Source organism: Porites lutea, chromosome 8 (assembly GCF_958299795.1).
Source record: "Porites lutea chromosome 8, jaPorLute2.1, whole genome shotgun sequence".
NCBI classification, from domain to species: Eukaryota; Metazoa; Cnidaria; class Anthozoa; order Scleractinia; family Poritidae; genus Porites; species Porites lutea.
The window spans coordinates 11,249,271-11,267,483 of record NC_133208.1 but is presented as its reverse complement, the minus strand read 5'-3'; the positions used below and the strand labels follow the sequence as shown (position 1 = coordinate 11,267,483).

The 18,213-nt window shown below is 38.7% G+C and overlaps 1 protein-coding gene across 1 annotated transcript; it reads right to left on the bottom strand.

Moving 5' to 3' along the window:
- Nucleotides 1-4,621: 4,621 nt before the first annotated feature.
- Nucleotides 4,622-18,026, bottom strand: LOC140945190 (uncharacterized). The gene is made up of 9 exons (XM_073394244.1): nucleotides 17,647-18,026; nucleotides 13,977-14,084; nucleotides 11,747-11,959; nucleotides 11,166-11,251; nucleotides 10,741-11,045; nucleotides 9,060-9,863; nucleotides 6,935-6,964; nucleotides 5,479-5,647; nucleotides 4,622-4,856 (listed from the first exon to the last, which is right to left on the bottom strand). Exons 1-9 carry the CDS (start codon nucleotides 17,713-17,715, stop codon nucleotides 4,622-4,624), a joined length of 2,019 nt encoding a protein of 672 aa, XP_073250345.1. The 5' UTR covers nucleotides 17,716-18,026.
- Between the last annotated feature and the right edge of the window lie 187 nt (nucleotides 18,027-18,213).

Genomic DNA, 18,213 nt, shown 5'->3' with positions numbered 1-18,213 from the left:
TGGTTAATGCTCCCTGATGGAATTTGTTTGATTTCTTCTCCATAACTCTACAGAAGCATTTTGTGTATGTATAAAGGAATTAGGTAATGACCTAGACAGAGAATTGACCTAAAACGGAAATATCCTCGTGACGTACATAGCTCCTCCAACGGTAAATGGAACATATTAGTTGCTATGGTAACCAAGCCTGGATTTGGTCTATTTTTTTTTTTTGGAACAATTCAGCCTGAGTTTAATAAAAAAAAAATCAGTGATTTTCATAAGGGGTTACAGTTTCTTTTAACTTGCGCTTTCAATGGTGGTAATCACTTTGTAGTCGAACACCAGCAGTGGGCAACTGTTTTTTCAGTAAAATTTCTAAACATTTCGGGACGCCACCACCGGTTTCCCCCAAAAATGACGTCTGAGGAACAACTGCAGAAATTCCATTTGATGACGTGTCACTACGCAGTTCAGGTCGTGGCATGAGGGAATTTGCTTCAACCAATCAGAAGCACTATCCAGATCTGTGTAGTGACAACTCATCAGTAAAAAATAGGCCCTTTGCAGCTAGCCATTCACTTCCCGTGCTGAAGAGCAAAAAAGTCGCACCGGGACAAGACAAACAAACTAGACATACATAATTTTAAGGAAAAGTTTCCTTTGTTTGGAATGTCCCAGTTCGACTTCTGCTCTCCAGCATGGCGGTGTGAATGGTGAATGGTGAATGGTAGCTGCAAAGGGCCTATTTCTGCAGTCGTTCCTCAGACGTCATTTCGCGGACAAACCAAAGGTAGCGCGACGCGAAATATCGGCTGTTTTCAGTGGCTAGTCTAATTGACTAAGTCGCATACTCAGTATTTCTAAAGGTGGTGAGCTGTCTGTCAAAGTCATAAGGGCAGTTTTAAAGGAAAGGGGAAAGGGAGTTTTAGGCGCGAGAGAAACGCGAGGGGCGCGCGAGGAGGAAGGGAAAGAAACGCCGTTTCTCTCTCTCCCTGCTTGCCGCCCCTCGCGTTTCTCTCGCGCCCAAAACCCCCTTTTTCCTTCCTTTTCAAACACATGACACGAAGGCTAGGGTAGTTTTTCCTCTCTTACCTTTTTATCAACACTCGCATTTAATTGCCTCATTAGCCTCGCCCCAGCCTCCGGCTCGTCTGTCCAGCTAATTCTGTGCGGATTATCACTTCCTGCTCCCTCTGGACTGACTCGGATGTTTGTGACTACAGTCTGCTGTCCAGAAAGTTTTCCGCCGCTGCTGGATAAAGATGTGTTCCTGCCGTGTCCTGAAGAAGTATTTGCATTTGTAACATGATCATCAACGATATTCCCATCGGGCGTTTTCCGAAATGTTCTCGAGCGGGTAATGTAAGATGAGCCAGATGAACGTGTCTGCACCTCCTCCACCCCTCTTGGGAAAGCCTGCCTCTCATCACCCTCACCTTCCTTGTTGGAGTGAGGTGTCGCAGATACTGGTGCTTGCTGGATATCAGAGCGCTCTGAAGCGTTAGCGTCGTGTAAACCCTCAACACTCTCCTTATCATGACCCTGTTTATCCTTTTGTTTCCTTGAAAACGTGGAAAACCTGTCAGCTTCAATGCTTCTTCGATCATACGTGGAACCTGTTGAAGACTGCGCCGTCAGACTGCCCGAAAGAGCATCACTTGTCCCTTTTCTGAAAGTTGTAAATCCGTCAGACAGCCGCAGATCCAGGGCAGGATCGTTGGCTTCAATCTCTTCCCTCGTTACTTGCGGCGCTGAGTCTTTTCTAAACGTCGAAAATCCATCCGAATGTCTAAGATCTCTAACGCCTTGTCCATGGGTTTCCTGAACGATGCGATAGTGCGGCCTTCCATCAGAAGAGTCGCTTGCCTGATCTGGACCGTCAGTGTACTGCTTTTGTTCATCCTTATGAGATTTTTTACTGTAAGTACCACAGTGAGCCGCCTGCCGTATGTCCTGTAATCTTTGATCAGCAGTATCCTCATCATACGAAGTTGCAGGGCTGTTAGCTTTAAATACCTCTCTACCGGCCAGTCCGCTCTGTGCACCTACCTTATAAGTTCGGAAGTCTCCAGAAAGATTAATTTTATAATTCTCAACTGTATCTTGGTTAAAATCAAAGACGGGCGATTCAAAATTACTCGATCGTGTTACAGTTTCAGTATTATGCTGCTCAGTTTGGCCTGTCTTAGAGTTTGAATTTTCTTCAGGAGGATTTGAAAGAGAGCGCTCAAAAATAACCACATCATTCGGGCTGTCCTGAGATGCCATGTCACGCGCTAGCAAAGCCGCTTCTTGGTGGGCACCGTCCCGTTTCCCAAGGTTTAAAGAGGGTGAAGGCGCGGGCGAGCTCTCGAGCGAGTCCCGTCGCCCATCAACAGCCTCCGTTGCAGCGTCAGTCGTTTCAACGCCACCGGAAGACAAAATAAGTGGTCTAAAGCCTGATAGATCTTGACTTGAATCCGCTTCAGTCTGGATAAGGTTCCCACTTTGAAACACATCGCTCGAAGCACTGGTTGAAGAGTTAGTCCTTTCAGCAACAGAGCCGCTAGCTACTTCGAAGGACCCACCAATTTCTGACATTTGCCTACCCTCTCCGATCACAGGAATACCAGCGGCTTTGGCAGACTCTACAGACACTTGACCAACAGTATAGCTACCGCGTACAAGTTGCTCATATGATTTACTATGACAGGCAAAAAGACCGGCCTTTTCTCCTGACTTTCCTTGAATTCTTGGAGTCGCGCTCATTTCTGGATCAGCTTGGAATTCATCTTCCTCCTCCCCTACAAGAGTCTTCTCCATGTCTTCCCTGCTTTTTATACTGAATCTTTTACTTTTTCTGTCAAGAGTACTTGCGGGTGAAGTAGTAAAGAAGGCCGGCATAAAAGGAGCAACGTCCAAAGGCGAACAAGGACTGCTAGGCGCAGTGGAATTAGCAGAGGTCACCGAGTTTGGATTGGAAACTAGAGGCTCTGTTGTCTCAGCTATAGGAGACAGCTGATCACTGGGATCGTCCGCAGGCGCGTCTGGCACTTCGAGATGGGCGCGTTGATCTGGTGGATTGCTGGAAACGCTGACCGCGTTATTGCGGGCGAGGAGTATAGGATCATCGCCGTCTTCCATTTCAGCGCCATCGGGAATTTGTCGTAATTTATCTTCTGTAAGACGCTGCAAAACCTCAAGCCGAAACATGTTCATGTCCTCGCTGCTCACGCTGGTATTCAGGTCGTCTTCATCTTCTTGAGGTAACGGCGCTTTTGGAAAATTGCCTTTCGATTTTGCAAAGGTGCGGGGAGTCTCTACACTTTTTCCAGCCAGGATTTTGGCCTCGATCTCCTCGAACTGGCTCAGCTCCTTGGCTGAAATATCGCTCATGTAGCTGTCTCTTACACCTGTAAATAAAACATGTTACGGTATTTACAAGTGTCAGGAACACGAGCATCGCATCACAAACTTTTGGCGAGAAAAACTAGAACATCGTCACAGGAAAAGTCTACGACACAAGCGCTATTTCAAGGCAAGAAAACATGTATGAAATAGACCTCTCTACCTAGGATTGATTGTTTTGAATCTTCCATTTCAGAGCATCAGGTTAACGTTAATGTACATGTTAATGCCTTGTTTATAGTTGCTAGTTTACGGACACTCTTATCAATTAATCTAAATGAAAAACAACAAGGTATAAAACCCTAACAAGCAAAAGGGAAATCAATATTGGCTATAAACAAGCACAGCTGAAGAGATACTAGCGACGACCAAGAGAAAAACTCCAGCTAGTGGTTAGCTTGGGAGGGGGTTGAATTGAAAGCTCTGGAGAGACCCTTTCACGGTTGTTTGAAGTATTGTTAAGGGCCAAATAGCGGCTATCTGTTGACACTGCTAGAAAGAGCGCCTTAAATTCAGTAAACTGAATACATCTGAAGCGACGGAAGATATTAATAGTTTCGCAACGTCGCGAAATTTTTTAGACTTTTGTATGGTCGGGGCGCGAACTTGCTCCCCACCAAAGAAACGTCTGTAAAATTTTGCGACTTTGCGAAGCTTTATCTTCGTTAGTTTTCAATAAATCACTCGCAAACTTGGCAACGTCAATTATTTTAAGGGGTTCTTTATAGCGGTGTCAACGGATTTTCGCTGACTGCTCCGTGTCAAAAGCAGAAGAAAAAACTGTGGAAGGGTCTAATGGACGACTCCGAGACGCTGATTATTTGACCATTTTGCCCTTCTAGAGAACTATTTCTTTCAAATTTTATTTTACTTAACGCACTGATACATGAAAAATTAATTTAAACGCCACATGTCTATTGGTGAGGCAAAAAAAACAACAAATCAAGCTAAAGAAGTCTTTTTTGTAAGAGAGACGCATTTTGAGGCAAAGAAAAAGTTGGGTCTACAACAACCGTTTTCTGGTGTAACGACGGGGCGGGTGGGGTAAACGTTCTTCTACGTTAAAACCATGGTCATTGGTTTTAAACAACTTTGTTTGCTGACTACTCTCTCCTTACCCCATTAACAATATCCCCATTGAGCAAACATTCCCGCTAAGTCGATTTCGATACTTAAAGAGCAACGTTATTCCGCTAAGTCTTATTTCAACCATGGACAACCTATACCTATGTTAACTCAACCTGTACTTATATCATCTCAATACGACAAATGATCCCTTACCCACTGCTGCCAGAGATTCCCAGGGTTTATCCCCAGTAAATCTGGTATTAAGACTATCAACTGAAGACAGACTGTCCTGTGACGTATGCTCTTCCCGTTTAGTGGCTATTCCTGATGACTTTATTGCTGCATGGATCCCTTCAGCACCCTTCTGGGGAACACTTCCCTCTCTACCCTTCTGAGTGACATTGGTTGTTAGGTTTGGTCTGATGAGACAGAAACAGAATAAAGACACAACATAATGTAAGTTACTCGGTATCATCATTTAAGAACCCACGAATTCCTGGTGAATTATGCCATGTTCTTCATCTAAAGAACTTTGGAAGTTAAGAGAAAACTTAGTGCCCCTAGAAATAGACATGCCACAAGTTTAGTCAGTGGGAAGCTAATATTTGGAATTTTTGGTGATGCGTTTACTTCAGAACAGTGCTTATTTGATAAAAAAAAAAAGTTGTGAAGCACTGTCTTCCTTACAGACTGTAAGTACAGATGTAGCACTTTTTCTAAATCAAGGCAACACAAAAAAATGGCCTTAAATTGTAAGGAGCTAAACAGCACCAAATTTATCTAATACTGGTAATTTATTTATCTTTTATGGCTGGCCAATCAAGCAAGTTGTGATGGTAACATACTTGACTGATTAGCTATTTTACAGACGCCACAGGCTACAAGACAGAAGTTCTCTTGCATCCTGCAGATGTGATTCATATTTCTGGTAAGTTAATCAGTTATGTTTTTTGAGGGAGGAGGGTACACAATATCCTAAATTTAAAACACGCTTGTGAAATGAACATGACTTACAAGCTTGACAACTTTTAAAAGACCCACCTAAAGTCAAGTGATATTCTTTGATTCCTACTGGACGACAGATTGGTGTCTGATAAACTCGCTCCAGTCTCCTCTCGCCAGGCATGAAATGACTGCCTTGGTTCTACTGGAGCAGCTTTATCAAGGCCACTTAGCGACTGGGACCTCTGGAGATCATTGAGATGCAGCTCTGGATTGAAAGACACAATAATATATTAGGCAAGGACAAAGCCTTGAGTCTGTTACAGCAGACACTAATTTTCAGAAGTGACCCTGCATTACTAAAATGGTGTCAGTAAGTACAATATTTCAGTAAACAAAATTAGCAACATCCCAAATTGCTTTATTTTTATATACACTATAAAGCTTCGTCATTTATCTTATTACTTTTCTGGTATAAAGTAATGCTTAGAAACTTATTTATTGGGTATAATACATGTTAGACTGCAAGCAGTGCTGTATTTTTCTTTTGAGTCACGGTAGACCAAAAGCACCCATGGGGGTCAAACGGTGAATCTGAGAGGAACGAGTGCAGAAGTCTGAGCGATGACTACTAATTTGCATAATTAGGACGGAAGCCATCAGGGAGTTGAGTAATTTTAATTCCCAGTGGACAAAAACCTTGTACCAGATTAAATTTAAACAATATCACATTCTTTTTTACAGTTTTCAAGAGCTATAGATGTAAACAGTTATCTGTAATAACACGGCAGAAAATTTCTCATGAGAGCCCGAGAAAACAAATGTCTCAGACATGAAATTCTCAGAATTTCACCTGCGTTTTCACCGTTCTTGTGAAATTTGACATTTTATTGTCTGCTGAAAACTGAAATTACAGTGGAACCCCATCAATACGGTCACCAATGGGCCAAAAAAATTTGGCCCTGTTAACAGGGTGGCCGTATCAATGAGGGTTTTTTTACAAGAAAATGTATGGCGGTTTTTGCCAGGTGGCCAAAAAAAGTGGCGGTAATAACGAGGTGGCTGTAAGGCAGGGTTTCACTGTACTCAATTTCCTGATGGATTCCATCTTAATACTTTTTCACTTGCTGCATGCGGCTCTAAGTAATGACAGCTGCTCGTGGTCTAAACACATGTTTGCACCTGCACAAGGTTAGTATTTGCTGTTATTTAGTCATTTTGGCAGACACCTCTAAGGGAAAGCAACAGCCAGTGCTGGTCCCAGTATTGCTGATCTTAGAGAGAAGTCACTGCATTTTATCTTAAGATGACAATCATGAATGGATTGAAGAGGTCTGGCCTAAGGTCACTTGTCACTGTCCGACATTTTGGCAACAATTCAAAGTACTTCCGCAAGGCATTAAGGTGGGAAACAACCAAGAGAATAAAACTTGAGTAAGTCCCAGTTGCTGCGACTGATATTATAATTTTGTTACACTGATTAGTTTTAAAGAAAAATAGAAAATATATTATTTTTAAGTGATTCATATAATATTTATAATATTCCACAACATACCTTGTAGATATCTCTGAAGAATGCTTTTATCTGTGAAGTTGGATTTTTAACATGTTACTTTATACTTTTTCAGTTGTTATAGAAATATTTATAATAAAGAATTTAAAATTCACATGAATACTTGAGGTGCCTGATACAACCTTCCAGGGATATTCAAAATAAACAAAAGGATAATACTGTAACATTTTAAAGACTGAATTTTATAACTATCACAAAAATTTATTCTTGCAGATTTATAAAATTCAGATCTTAAAAAAAAAAATCATTGAGTTTCACAGGAGAATTCAAGAGAAACCCATGGGTTGGAGAAGTTTAAAATAATAATTATGACATTACTCTTGTGAGTATCACTTCCACTTTAAGAGAAAATACTAAAATTTATGTATTCTATAAATGACATGGAAAGTTACTATTAAAAATGCTGCTTTTTGAAGGCTCCAAGGAAGAAACTCTTTTCTGCATTTTTTTTAAAATATATTTTTAAAATTTAAAACACATTACTGTTCATATTGTGAAAAAAAAATTAAGATTAAGACCTTTGTTTTTTATGTGTTCACTCAAAAAGATCTCTTCTTTGAAATCCAATATTATATAATGATTGAGTTTTGCTACTCACAGTTTAAATGTTAGTTTAACTAACAAAGTTACAAACTTAAGCCAAGTTATGGCAGCAAGACTTGATTTTTGATAAAATACCATTTAAACCATGTTACATCAAAGCTTGAATAAATTTTCTTCAGCTACAATTCAACATAATCAATTTAATTGAAGATGATGGAAAAGAAATTGATTATTTTGCTCCAGGCTAAACCTTTTATTTACCACTTTAAAATATCAAACATAAAAACATTCCCTGAGAACATTCACTAATGATCAATATCACCCTCTATTATCCATCACGCTTGGATTACTACCAAAAATACATTGGCATTTCTTGATACAACTGAACACTGCATTCTCAAAGTCAATAAATAACAATCTTTTGGCTCAGGTGGATGAATCTTGATACCCAATAAAACACCAGATAAAACACTCACCAGGTTTTCATCAGAGATCAAATACTTGCATTTTAATGAAATGTCATTATTTATTAACACAACCCATGGAAACAAAGTAATACCAGAGAAAACATGTCACTGCATAATTTCCTTCTATTGTTTCATTTGAGAAGTCATGTCAAAAACTTGGGCTTCGTGCTTCATTACAGCTTCCAAACACCTTGAAACATGGCCTCAGGCTTTCATCTGTTTCTTGGCATTTGGAACCTGTGACAAACCACTTGCCCTCATTCTTGACATGAAACTTTGTTTATGCCAGTTTTTAAATTGGACTGAAAAGGTGTTCATAAATTACTAAATTGCAGCTTAACCCATTCGCTCCTGGAGATTTTGCCGAAAAACGCGTTTTGAAGCTAGTCCAGTGGTTTTCTGGTCACTATGGTGCTATAAAGAGCTAAAACTTACCCCAAACCGGTTTACAGGTCGTACACTTCATGGCCTTCTGATCCAGATGCAAAATATCAGCTTGCGAAGTTCAAGCATGCACAGAAAGCAAAATTTCGACATAGTTTTTGGGTTTAAAAGTGACACAGCAGTCTTGACTTTTACTTTTCGCTTTCTCTCCTCCCCTCTTTTTTCGCTTTTCTTGCCTCATTTTTTTTTTCTCTTGCTGGGCATTTAGTAGGCTTCATTTTGGTGGGAATAGTTTTTAGGAAAGCTTTTAGGATCTTAGGATTAGGTGAAAGGAAAGGTAGGTGGGCAATGGAACAAGATTTTCATGGAGATTTTCAGGTCAATGTTACATGGTTTTTTGCCTCTTTCTCTGGTGTCCTTGACTGGATTGTGCTCATTCTGGTATGGTTTGAAAGATCTCTTCACTCTGCACAAGTTAGTGGAAAAAGTTGTCCTTGACCGTTAAAACTGATGACGTCACAAAGGGTAGAAAGGACGTGGATCCGCACGGGCGGTTACGGGCGGTTCAGGGGCGAATGGGTTAAGCCTTGTGGATTGAGCAGCTCTTAGCTAGCTACATGAACTTCACAGCCCATTCCCAAGTTATGGAAAAGTTACTTTGTGAGTCCAAAACTAATTTCATAATAGTAATTATAGTTATTAATTGATTTTACCTTCTACTTCCTCTTGCTGCATATCCCACTCCTCAAGATCAAGCGTTCTTTGCTTTTGCTTGTTGCGCCGTGCAAGAAGAGAGTGTTCTTGTCTGGGCGTGACACGTGGGCTTCCCCCGACACTAAATGTGTTAGGAAGACTAAGTTTTCGGTCCCTAACAAGAACAGGTCTCTGGAATATTCCATTAAATGGATTTTCTTTATCTTTTTCATATTCATCTTGTTTTGTCAACGGTTCATTTAATGGAGGCTGCTGCAGATCATCATCTACAGTAAAATCCAGTTGAAATGGAGACTTGAATGATAGTCGACTGTTTGAGTTCACTTGTGAATCACTTTGTGATTTCCAAATATCACTTTTAACCTGTTGGATGCGCTCTGAAGAAGAGCTATTTAACTGTCCAGGCATGGATGAAATTTGTCCATTTTTTATCTTGAAATGTTCTCTTGGGCTTCTGTGTCCAATGTTTGTATCCTTTTCGGAGAGTAAAAGAGGATTGCTCAAACTTCTGTTATCAGTGAAATTTTCTTTATTAGCAACAAGACATTGCTGATCAACATCTGATTTAGAAAGCAGCTTCTTCTCGGTACCAATTTCAGGTGACTTCCATTCAAATTCACATACATTAAATAACTCAGCTAAAAGAGCAGTGATGTTTGGCTTCATGGCTTGCGATCCATACAACAAATCTTCAATTTTTAGGGCTAGGACAGAAGTGCAGATTAACTGACTGCACAAAGAGCGAAATAGGTCCAGATTGTGGACACAGTCCTCCGTAGAAAGGTTTGTGCCAAAACGAATATCTGTAATAATTGAAAATTAAATAAAGCATTCATTTGTAGCTGTAGCAATAATACCATATAAAAATATATACATGTACAACAAGCGCGTCGGAAGTGAAATTTTTTTCATGTTGGTCAAATCTTTTTCAATCTCGCCTGCACGTCATGGAAAAAGCTTTGTTCCTACATTTGTTTTAAGGTCTCTATTGTTCACCTATTTGATAACCTTGAGTCTGGAAAAATAAACTATTGTTTTGGAAAAAGTCTGGGAAAAGTCTTGAATTTTGGATCAAAATTCTGCACAAACCCTGAATTTATCATGCAGTAGAAACAAATTTGTGCATGTGGTATAATAAATGATTAATAAAGCACCTGTTATCATTATATTATAGTAATTCTCCTGCACTTAATTTACTAGCATGCAATGTAGGCACATTTTCTAGGTGAGCAAAAGCTGCTTGTTTATGTGTATTATACTGGGTCACCATCTTTGATTTATTTTCCATGAGCCATGTTTCAAACTTATGTTTAACTCAGTTATCGTATACAATGTAGCTTTCCAAAAAACTCAAGACTTTTTACAATTTTTTTAAGCCTTTTCCTCTATTTTCCAGACTTTTTCTAGATCTGGAAAATTGCTGGGCAAATTTTAAGACTTTTTCAAGTATTCAAGACTCTGCACGAACCCTGTAAATTACATGCAATGTTTTATTTTTGTTAATTCATGTTACATTTTGCATTCACAAAAATTTGAATAACAATGTAAGCTCCTTCTACATGTACCATCCCACCTCAAAAGTGGGACCCCGGCAACTAATTCAGGGATTCATAAAAACAGCTTTTCTTGCATTGCACAAATACTTAAAGGCCGATACGTTAACTGTTTATTAATATTTACCTTCTAGGCTGATAACTGATGGATGGTAAAATGCTATAATCCCAAGCAAACTCTGTCCATCACTTATGTCTTTCAAGAGATCTTCCATTAAAGGAAACACTGTTTGTACTTTGGGCTGAAGCTGGTCACGACGAAACCTGAACCTCTTGGCTTTGTCCTGATTCTGCAGTAGCTGTTCAGCATGTTGTCTTTGCTTCTTTAGCTGATTATCATTTAAACTGGCACATATTTTGTTGATCCACAGGAGTAATGCATCTTCCAGATCAAAGGGAAGCTCTTTAGAAGCATTGAATGAGGAAAACTTGCTGAAGGAAGTTGAAAAAGGAATTGAAAGAAAGGAAATTGTTTATTGTGTCATAAAGATTATTACAAATCCTCAACCTAACACAGAGAAGTTGTCACAAACAATTTAACCAGTGGTATACCTGACACTCTGCACAACTTGTTGCACACTTACAGTGCGAGTAGAGAAAGCACTCATCAGGCAATCCATCAAGGCAAGATGAGTGGACTGAAAACAAAACAATAAATAGTACAAGTCATTATAACAATGCTATGGAATCATGGCTGTGGACTACATTGTAACTCATACAAATTGTATATAAACAAAAAATATTTGAGCAATATTATTACTGCTTGATCCACCAGATAACAGTGTTGATGGAGTGCCTAAATAGGAAGGCAGTGTGACTGAGAAGGTTTAATAGAGCACCGGAACAGGAAAGGCAGCCCAGAGTTCAAGTTCCACCCCCACTTTTTAGTAGCTGGATTTGTTCTCAATAGTCCCGAGTTTAACTACTCAGTTACTGTAAACAACCAACTAGTTTGCTTCCTTCCAGATGAGATGCTTAAAGGTAGATTTCCACTACTGTTCACTAGGCTGCTCAGTGACAGATTGACTTGAAAAATTCATTGGCTGATTAACTGACTAAATGAAGGTATGGCAACTTATTTCTTTAGTGATTTATTGGTTACAATAAATTATTCTATCATAACACATAGTTACCTTTCTAAAGGGTTTCTTTTGTTGTAAGGCAGAATCTGTAACAGCAATGTCACCTTCCTCAACCACATAAAAGCCATGACGAGAGAGTGTCTGGATGATAGCCCACTGACCAACAGCAGGAGCCTTCCCATGAAAAATATTGTTACAAACCTTACTGTAGATCTCACCATTCGTAAGGAATTCTGTCACCTCTGGGCGGACTGTGATCCGTTTCTATGAAAAGAGAGACTTAATTCAGGGCTGCCACTAGGGGCAGGGGACTGGGGATTTCTTCCACCTACTATGAGAATGAACCCTGGCGGCTATTTTTCGTAGGGAATAAAGGGAAAATGAGACCAAAAGAACTCCCTGGCTGTTCAGTTTCCCCACCTACTAATTGCAGATACCCAGGAACTTGAAATCTTAGTGACAGCCGTGTAATTAACAAAAGTCAAAAGATGAATAAAATGAAACCCCCTAAGTAGAAGTTGTGAATTTTTGCTGATCAGCATTTTCCAGATTTGAAGCCCTAAGGCTTCACCTTGAAATCCAAGTACCAACAAACAAGTGCAATTCGGCACAGATGATCTTTAAATCTGTATTTAAGTAAATAAAATTAATGTTGGGATGCAAACAGGTTGATAACTCTTCTGCAAAAAGCTCAGAACAGATAAAGACATGTTTAATGATTTTTCCTTGTTTCTGTTGTAATTTTTCATAATATTATTACATAAACAGTGTATCTTGGATGCTTTGGTCTACTCTTTTGGTGAAAATAAATACTGTCACTTAGGTGTGTAGCTAAAGAAAAGCTACACAGGCTTTTTTATTTGTCAAGCCAACTTTTTCTCCAACTCAATCCTCAAAATAGCCTGTGTCACAGACATAATTTAATCTTGGTTAGTAACATCTGCGAAGTAGCAACCGATATCCTTGTTCAAGATCCCCAACGGACTCAACGAGTTACTGGAAGTGTGTTTTGAATTTCTTTTCACGCTCCTGACTGGCAAATCGACAATGGCTTTTTTAACAGGCCAATCATGACACATACTCAAATCCTGATACCCAGGTGAGGGCCCACAACAAGGATTTTGTCGCTGTTTCGCAGATGGACTTAACCAGAGTTTAGTTTTACCTGTGGCACAGGCTACCCTAAAAATTACCACATGTCTTTGTTTCCCAGAGCAATTTGAGCTGGTGGTAAATTCTTATTCAGATAGTGAAATTTGCCAGCAGCCCGCTCTTAGCAACATTCCTGCGTTAGCCCTTAATTTTTACATCCAACCCTGTCTTGTTAGTCAAGATAACACCTGTTGATTCAGATGCCAAACTCATAAAAAATTGGCCATCCTTAAAAATCTTTGAGACAAAAAATATTATTCTAAAATTTGGAACTTACCAGTATAATAATCATTATAACCATAAAGTTAAAAAAAATCCAGCATCTGGATCAAACTGAATCAAAACTGTTCCTTCTACTGTAAGTCAATTAGTAGGCTTCATTTTGGTGGCAAAGGTTTTTAGGAAAGCTTTTAGGATCTTGGGATTAGATGAAAGGAAAGGTAGGTGGGTAGTGGAACAAGATTTTCATGGAAATTTTCAGGTCAATGTTACGTGGTTTTTTGCCTTTCTCTCTGGGGTACTTGACTGAATTGTGCCCAATCTGGTATGGTTCGAAAGATCTTTTCACTCTGCACAAGTTGGCGGACAAAGTTGTCCTTGACCATTAAAACTGATCGGCATCGCATGGGCAGTTATGGGCAGCTCAGGGGTGAATGGGTTAATGGGTTAATAATAGTTTTATTGATCCAGGGTTGTCACAAAGATTTCAAGTTGCTGGGTAAATACAACAAGTAGGAAGGAAATCAAACAGTTAGAGAAATTTCTTTTGATTTTATTTTTCTCCTATTTTCCAATGAAAGAAGCCAGGGGCCACATTCATAGTTGCCAGGGGTAATCCCTGGCCCTCGGCTCTTAATGACAGCCCTATTGATCTAAATCCCAAACTTTTCACGACTTCTAGATTCAAGGAATATGGTTTGGCTCATGAAAACTTTGGAACTGAAGATGGCCTTAGACTTACAAAAACTAAATATTTTCTGCACTCTTAAAAGATGCCATAAATGTTGCCAATTTTTCAATGAGATTAATTGCCATTAAACTGACTTGAATATTGCATTTTTGGGCATATTTATGGCATCATCTCTATGATCAAAAAGACAGTGTGGATGTATAGACTGTACGTGTATACCTCTGAGTCACGTTGAATAGGACTGGTGACTTGAGAGGGAATGTTCTCAAACTCTCCATCTTCAGTGGCACGGAAAACCAACCAGTATAATGATGCTGCAAACTTTGCCTAAAAAAACAGAGAAAGATCCAGATTGAAAACATTGGTGAAATCACTTATAAGCACAGGGTACTCTCTATAATGACTATAGATCTATAGATTAAGTTCAAGTACAAGTTTTTTTAGTGATTAATGTTAACATTTTTATACACAAAAGTCCTTATCCACAAATGCTATGCAGCTAATCAAAGTGGAAATAAAAGATAATTACGATTTTTCAATCAGAAAGAGCTCATGGAGATGCAGTCATGTACTCACCATGAGGTGACATGTGACAATAAAACTCAACTGATGACCACCTCTTTTCATTAACAGCTGATAAACTGACCAGTCCATATGTTAACTTTGCTTCAACCTCTCAACTAACAAACAGCCAGCCAAATGGTTTAATTAGGAGATGTTCTCTACCAACATCTCTACAACAAGCAGTCACCTCTCCACAATTCAGGGCTGTCACTGAGATTTCAAGTTGCCCTGTAATCATTTATTTATTTATTTATTTTGCTTCCTATGAAAGTAGCCAGGGGTCATGCTCTTAGTAGCTGGGGGAATCCCCATTCCCTAGCTTGAGCCCCTATTGACCTATTGACAACCCTCTAATGGCATTAACCACTAAGCAGACCAGTCAAAATTTAACAATGCAAAAACTGATGTACTCACTTTCACTCACTTGCTTCATTTTAATGACATCTTATTCTGAACTGTTTTGAAAACATTTGATTTCATTATCTTGTTTAAATGTGACACAATAGGCCTTACAGGAAAGCAACAATTGGTTGTACAGGTACATAACTGGCATCCTTATCACCCCTCTACGATGTGAAGAAGTTCAACAGTTTTACAGGTAATTCGAGATGAAAAACATTTTTTAAAAACTTTAAGCCAAAGTCCAAACTGCAATGCTCAACATACAATTCTCAAAGAATTCACTAAAACCTGTGTTCTAAAAATCAGTCCATTGTAGCTTTCATAATCATCAATTTGTCCTTTTACTATACTAGTCTCCCTCAGGGTCTATGGGGTGAATGTAGAGAAAACCTTAAAGGAGATTAATTTTTTCAGATCAAATCACAAAACTTGTTAACATCATTAAATAATGAGCATACAGTCAAACCTCTCTAATACGGACACCGAAGGGACAGAGCGAAGTGTCCGTATTAGAGAGGTGTTCGTATAAAAGAGGTCATTATGATGACGCCACTTTTTTGACTCCACTTACAGTTTTAAGTGTTCAGTAGCTGAAACCAGGCTTACACTCGCCTTTAAACTGCACTTAAGTCTATTAATTCACAGTACAAAAACACTTTCAGTAGCAGACAACATTGTACATATCAGCTACATACGTACATTCGTAGAAAAATCACTGTTTTAAGATGAAACGAGCTACAGCGCAATGCTGCATGTAAAAAGTTTTAACGTAAAGCACAATTCTGAAAGTGTCTTTCGCTATTTTGCAAGTGCAGTTAACAGTAACTGGAGTACAAAATGTAATAGAAAAGATCTATATGCTATCTGTAGTTATTCAAGCCTTTAAAAAGTCGGTTATGTTCATCTGTCAGGGGCACCCAACGACAATTTTCGGAAAATATCTGTTCGGAAGACGATTTGACATCTAGAATTTTCGGAACATTTGTTGTAAAATTTCTTGCTTGCTGCCTCTCCTAAGATTTTCGAACATCTAAAAACTACTATAATTGCCCATTTTTAACGGATTTTTACCGTTAAAACGTCACGTAGAATTTTCGGGAACCTTTTTTCTGGCTGAAATTTTCGAAAAGGTAAGTTTTGATCCCTATAATTTTCGGATCACTAGACTTTCAGCTAGGAAATCCGAACAGATGAAAAATTTTTAGGGGATAAAAATATGCCTATATCTACTGTTTAAATACTAAAATAGGTTTAACAGTGCTATGTTTAAGTGGTTTTGAACTATATTCTCTTTGGGTGCCCCTGATCTGTACACATTTTGCAAATTAATTGTTTGGTATATAGCGACTGGGCTTTTGAAGCCACCTTGCATAGCTCATCAGCCAGACTAGACAGGATTTACTCTGTGCAGATTCACCTGATCACCGGAGTGTCCGTAATAGAGAGGTTACGTTTATGTGAATTTACTCTCTGGGGCCGAGATTTAGTGTCCGTTGTCCGTATTAGAGAGAGTCCGTATTAAAGAGGGTTTTTTTAAAGACAATATATGAGAATTTTGTCGGCACATTGAAAACTGTCTGTAATATAGAGGTGTCCGTCTTAGAGAGGTGTCCGTACCGAGAGGTTTGACTGTATTTGTTTTTAAAAAAAATTTAAAGAATTATCTCACTGATAGCCGATCTGTCGCTTCATTTTCTGATCTTGCTAACTCTGCACTCAGCCTTGAATTTAGTTCATTAGGTAGTTGAAGGAAGCCTATTAATATAGGCTTCAAGCTTCGTTAGGCTTCCTTGTCACATTAATTTTATAAATTAACTAACAACTTTTGTTCATGTTGTACAAGGTTTTGTGGGCGACTAAATAAATAAAACAAATAAAGCATTTTCAACTACCATACGGCTAAATAGTACAATTCCATGTCTCTCATGCCCTTAATTTGCCCCACAAATTTGCTTAAAACTTAATTACCATAACCATAGTTACATGCAATAGAGTCCCCTGTACTAACTATGCCATCACAGCAAGGTTCTTAAAAGTACAGTACACAATAATTATAATTATGACAGATAGTTAAAATTTTAAACACATAACTGTGAAGCCAATGGCTGTTTTTATACTACAGTCGTATTATCCATCTGGACGAACTTTGGCAAACATTTTGTTGTTTATCTGGTTGTGCATCTCAAGTTTAGTATAAGGACAGGCAAAAGACACGATATGCATCTGGATGAACTATCCTTCGTAATACATCTTGGACGACGCAATACAAAAGGTAGTTCATCTGGACGCAAAATGCATCCTGTTCCCATCTTTATACTTGAGACGCTTAACTGGACCAAGTACAAAATGTTTGCCCAAGTTCGTCCAAACAGATAACGCATCCTCAGTATAAAAGCAGCCAATGTTTGAGCAGTATGTTTTCAACAGTGGCCTTTCTTAAGAAACTAACACAGCAAGAGATTTCTCACAAAAACTCAGCATGATTAGTATAATATTTTTTTTATGTTAAGTTAGAACACAGCACAGTCAAAGGTGCATGTGGAATCTTCACAAAATCCTTTTTACTTGAATGAATCACTTTTTCCTCAGCATAGAAAATATGCAAATCAAATGAATATCACACATGTCTCCTTTACGAATAAACCTCGCTGATAATTGGCCATGTCTGGTGAACTCTACAACTGGAAACCCGATCATAATTTACAGAATAAATGTAAGAGACCTTGAAAAATTTAACACACACACATTTCATCAGCGTCTAAATTGAATATATGTCGACTGAATTGAATAAATGTCGGGGATTTTTAGCGTAAAGTCGTTCATTAATTATGTATTATTTGCCAGAAGCTATAGAATCTCGTGTTGTTTTATATGAACATAAGCTTAATTTAAGCTCAATCAATACAAGTGTAATAACACAAACCTCAAATGGATCATATTCTGTCACAGGAATAACATGCAAAGGAACATTTTCCACTTTTAACTCATCCATAGGAAACTATATCCTTTCCTGAGCCTTTAAAAGTCTATCCATTCCAGTACTAACAGAGACACCATATCCGTCTTTCAAAACGCTGAACGCGCGCTACATATCAAAATGTCAAATGTGCTTAAAAGTCACCTTTACATTCACTGCACAATCCAATAGTTTGAAGCGATAAATACGTGCATTGTGGACTTTTTCTTGTAAAGGGAAACCGTCTCTTTCTCCAGAACCAAATAATTAAGGCGAGAGAAACAACATAATCGAAATTCACATTTGTTTTTGTTCAACTTTCTTTCAACATATTCGAACCTTTCAAATTAGCCTCCGCGCCTGCGCAACTACTCTGGGAGTTTCGTCACCAGTTTTCTCCGAAAAGAGCCTTATTTTGTAGGTCCTTTTCTTTGTAACTCAAACCAGCCCTAACCAAATTTAGAAAAAGAGCTATATTTGAACACATCGTTCAACCCTGACCTTATATAACGGAAGTTGTTTACATGCACTGTT

Excerpts from the sequence above, each read along its gene's own strand:
- LOC140945190 (XM_073394244.1), bottom strand. The coding sequence starts at position 17,715 with ATGGATGAGTTAAAAGTGGAAAATGTTCCTTTGCATGTTATTCCTGTG. Across the intron at positions 14,085-17,646 it reads CAGAATATGATCCATTTGAG|GCAAAGTTTGCAGCATCATT; the intron begins GTTTGTGTTATT and ends CTGTTTTTTTAG. Across the intron at positions 4,857-5,478 it reads AGAATATCACTTGACTTTAG|ACCAAACCTAACAACCAATG; the intron begins GTGGGTCTTTTA and ends CTGTCTCATCAG.